This window comes from Sinocyclocheilus grahami, unplaced genomic scaffold, assembly GCF_001515645.1.
Source record: "Sinocyclocheilus grahami isolate Dianchi unplaced genomic scaffold, SAMN03320097.WGS_v1.1 scaffold2025.1, whole genome shotgun sequence".
Classification (NCBI taxonomy): domain Eukaryota; kingdom Metazoa; phylum Chordata; class Actinopteri; order Cypriniformes; family Cyprinidae; genus Sinocyclocheilus; species Sinocyclocheilus grahami.
The window spans coordinates 107187-111868 of NW_015507204.1; the positions used below are offsets into that span (position 1 = coordinate 107187).

Here is a 4682-nt window from a genome sequence, read left to right on the forward strand (position 1 = left end):
GTGTCCACTGGATGTCATGTCGGACAGACTCAACTATTTCTTTAGATCTTTAGATTTCTTTAGGTGTTTTAGATCCTTGACACTAAAATAAATTGCTGTCATATCGGGGACCGGTTGATAGATCATACCATCGATTTCACCTTCAAGAGCTTCATAGTGAATCATATTTTGGATGCTTTCCTCACAAGCTGGACCATGAAACATCTTATGGCACTTGCAGAATCCTTGTGTGGTGCCCTTGATGGGTTTACATTCTCCATGTTTACAATTCACGTCTGAGCAGGGAGGCTTCACAATATTTGCTTTGAGGAAGATACTAAAGTCTCTGTCGGGGACAAGAACTGCTGGTTCACACCTCAGCTCAATATCCGCCACATCTGTCTGTGCATAATCTGATGTTTTTTTAACAACAACATGAAGAAACTTTATGTGGCTGATAACATTAGCACCAAACCTGTGGAGCAGCTCTTCCTTTATTGTTGAACACCGCATGGTAAATCTCAAACCTGCCATTTCTTTTTGCAAACTGGATTGAATGTTGGCCTTTGTGTTTTGATCAACAGCAGAGCCCTTATCTTGATGAATTAGGTGAACCGATGTCTTTTCTTGAGCTTCAAAGTTAATTGACTGTCCAAAGGTAAACTCATCTTTGTTTGAGTGGGCAATTACTATCCATTTGAACCAGTGGAACTTCCTCTCTAAATGTTTCTTAATATCTGTAGCTAGATTTTTAGTACTTGAGAATCGTTGATTGCTAAGTTTCAAAGCGTCCTTATGAGCCCATGTCTCAAAGCCATCAGCACACTCAATCAAGGCATCCTGTATGGCTGATAAAGTGTTGGACAGTTGTATGACTGCTTCTTCTGCCTTTGCTGCAGCATCATAGCCCTTTAGTTTGTAATAAAACACATTTAACTTTAGTCCTGAAACCATCAGAGTGGTGAAGTAGGTGGTGTATTGGACCAGGACATTAAAATCACCATTGGATTTCTCAATGATGAGCTGTAAGAGATTCTTATTCAAGCTGACAGGATTGTTCTCAGTGATGTATCTGTAGAAGTTAGCAACACTGTTCTCTGTGCCAGTGTTTTCATAGAAAGTGGTGAACCTCTCGGCCAGCCTGGTCTTCTGTTCCTGTGTGGAGGCAACAGGAGCGGTCTTTATGAATTCTGTCAGCTTGGCCCAGGAGTTCTTGATCACATTCTCATCTTTGCCATAGCTGCTAGCATAGTTCGTCCATTTCATTTCTGTTTGCAGGGTTGAAATTTGAATGGAGAGAGAGTCGAGTTTACGGTTGATCTCGGCAAATTGTTCCTTCATGAATTCAAACATTGGGTTCGATTGTGGAATGAATGCAAAGATGAAGCTAATTAATGCCCCAATAAAGCCAAAACTTGCTGCAACTTTGCCAAGAGAACTAAAGACTTTGAGGACTTTGAGGAGTGAGTCACGAGCTGTGTCTTCCTTTTTTTTAAAAACAAATTCAGCCAAATCATTGACACGTTGGAGAAATTCTTTAGACAATGTCATGCCCTTCTCTACTCGACTGACTTGTGAGACTTTAAGTCCAGCTGTGCCGAAACAGCTGTATACAACCAGATAAAGGATAGTGAGGAAAGTCTTCCCAGTAGCCATGCTTAGACAGCAGACAGCTTAACCTGCAAATCCATTAAATGTGTAATTAGAAGCATTGAATGTCACTGGCCTGGCATGGTGTCACTTCACAATAAGGCCACACACTGTCCATTGTTTGCTATTCAAGCTACACTACAGAGGATTTCTTATTTTATTGAGTCAGTATATAATAGGGTTGACCTCAACTAAAGATTTTTCTAGTTGACTAGTAGTCGTTCATTTAAGCCATCAGTCAACTAATCACGCGTTTATATTGCCATAAATCATAATAATGATTGTGAGTGTGTCATGAAAAAAAAGGAGGAGACTAAGTATATGCTGAGTTTCGGTTCATTTTTGTGCCGTGCTCAAGTTCACTGAGACAGAGACGGCAGAAACCACATCCTGATTGTTTTCATTATTTTACAAAAGCAATAGGACCAAAATTACCTATTTTAAGTTAAATGCAACTGATCGCGACCAGCGCCTGTATGTCACGCAGTATGCGTGCGCTCCACAGAAGCATGGATATGCCTAACGCCTAATAATAGCGCATTTATCTAGGTTAACATTAGTGTGAGCAGACTTGTAAAGTTGCTACTGTAACAGAGTGAAAAGGTATGTTAAATTATTGCATAAATGGGGACAGCGCCATCTATGTGGTGCGTGATGTGATTTAGTGTGTGGAGTAGGGACCGCCCACAGCAGAGTTAGGCCCAATCCCAATTCTATTTTATACCCCTTCCCCTACCTCTCCGCCTACCCCTTCCCCTTGTCCCTGGAAACAGAGTGTCAAGGGGTAGGGGTGAAAATATTCCCCTAAGAATTGGGACACCACTACTATGTCGTCACATGTCATCATACGTCGTCTAGCTCCTACAATACACACAGCTATACTGGTGTGCATTAGAGCCTTTAATTACCGTTCTATATTAATGCGTTGCTTACTGACATGCACACACACACACACACACACACACTGTGCTTACATTTATGTGTCTTTTTGTTTGCTCGGGCGGCCATGTTGCCCCTGAAGCCAGTTTACGCAGAGATAATTCATACCCCTTCGTTTGAAGTGTGGTTTCGAAAAACCCCTTACCCCTACAACCAAAAGAGAATCGAGACACCCCTACCTCTTCACGTAAACACGCGAAACGGAGGGGTAGGGGAAAGGGCTAAGGGGTAGAATTGGGATTGGGCCTTAATGACGCATTGCTGTGGGTAAATTGCACGTTTTCCGCGGTCTGAGAATTACCATTTACAAGTGTCCAAAACACACAAATATTTGCTTTATTGTGATTGTATCTTTCAATGAATATGTTGGGACTCTGTTAAGCCTTGTTTGGCGTCGAGCGTGTTGCTCAATATTGAGTTATAACGCGTTTATATTACGAGGCATGATTGTAATCAATTTGTGTGTTGTCTTGTGTTTTATGTAGAAATGGTTTATTCTCTCTCTGAATCAGTGAAACCCTATTATACACACTGTCTCCATTGTGCAGGTATGTTGTTAAATATGTTGTTAAAAGTTTGTGTTAAATTGCTTTATTCAAAATGAGTTACTCAAGTTCTCTGCTAGGTGGGGATGTTTCCCTTAACTGTGAGTTTAATTGTATTGCTCTGTATTTCATTGAGGATCTTCATTCATTGATTTGTGATTTATGATTAATAGATTAATAACATTAAATGTGTGTGTCATCTATATTCAACCCGTTACAACTGAAACACTATACAATCACAAAGTTAAAAAGAATTTAAGTGACAGAATTAAAAAAAGGAGAACTGTTTTCAAATAAACAGAGCAGAGTTAATGAAGCATTGCTGAGGAAATGGTTTATTCTCTCTCTGAATCAGTGAAACCCTATTATACACACTGTCTCCATTGTTAACGATGGGTTAATGTGTTACTTTGAGGGTCCAACCAACTGTCGAAGTTTGCCGAGGACTGAACAAGAACCGAATGAGCCGTGGCGAAGACTCTGATTGAGTTGACGATACTGTGCAAGCCTGAGGAGCGTACTGGAAATATGCTTATTATGACTGTTATTAATTTACATTTTATTAAAACCTGCAAAAACCTTTCTGTCGAGTGATGTAAATACATTTTACTATAGTTTGTGCATGCATATTATAGTTAAAGTTGCTTAAGCGAAATCAAGGAGTTTATAAGACTGGTTTATTCATTCTTTATACGGTAGACATGTAGAACATATCCGCGTTTATGCATCAATGTCTGTAATGTGTGCTGGAGGTGTGAAGCTCTTAGGAATCTTATCCAAGTTGTAGGCTAGTCAGTATTGCTCAGTCAGTCGTATCTGAGGAGCCGCGAATGAAAACATTAACTTAAGTGAATTATATGGCAATAATCAGCAATATGCTTTCACAAATAATATCAATATGTGTTGACACAAATGACTTACTTGAATTTTTCATTGATACAACATTGCACTGAGTTGTTAGAAACTAAATGCGTAGAGACGTTATTGCTTGATGACGTCAGGAACCGATGAATCGGCTGTTTGAACCGGTTCAATGAGCCGATCTGTCCGAAAAGAACCGATTCGTGGAAATGAATCGGACTTTGCATCATTAATGCACTGTAGATGATGAGATTGGCAAAGTCTTTGCAATTTGACGTTGAGGAATATTGTTTTTAAAGTATTCCACAATCTTCTTATGCACTCTTTCACTGATTAGAGAGCCTCTGCCCATCTTTACGTCTGAGAGACTCTGCTTTTCTAAGACATCCCGTTTATAGCTAATCATGTTACAGACACTGTTCTCCCAGCTGAATCTTTTCTAAATTTCTGGCTTTTTCAGCTCTTTGTTGCCCCCGTGCCAACTGTTTTGAGACCTGTAGCAGGCATCGAATTTGAAATGAGCTCATTTAGTGGATAAAAGTGTCAGATTTCTCCGTTTAAACATTTGTTATGTTCTATTGTGAATAAAATATTGGCTCATGTGATTTGAAAGTCTTTTAGTTTTCATTTTATTCAAATTAAAAAAAGTCCCAACATTTCCGGAATTCGGGTTGTATATATGGACCTAACTGTATGTATATATATATA

At 39.5% G+C, this 4682-nt stretch overlaps 1 protein-coding gene across 1 annotated transcript in view; it reads right to left on the reverse strand.

Moving 5' to 3' along the window:
• Window positions 1-33: 33 nt before the first annotated feature.
• The window catches only part of LOC107573755 (uncharacterized), an 8258-nt gene continuing 3609 nt past the window's right edge, over window positions 34-4682 (reverse strand). Inside the window, exon 2 of the mRNA XM_016260199.1 lies at window positions 34-1658. Coding sequence (XP_016115685.1) covers window positions 34-1635 — 1602 coding nt within the window. The 5' untranslated portion in view covers window positions 1636-1658. The remainder of the gene's footprint in view (window positions 1659-4682) is intronic.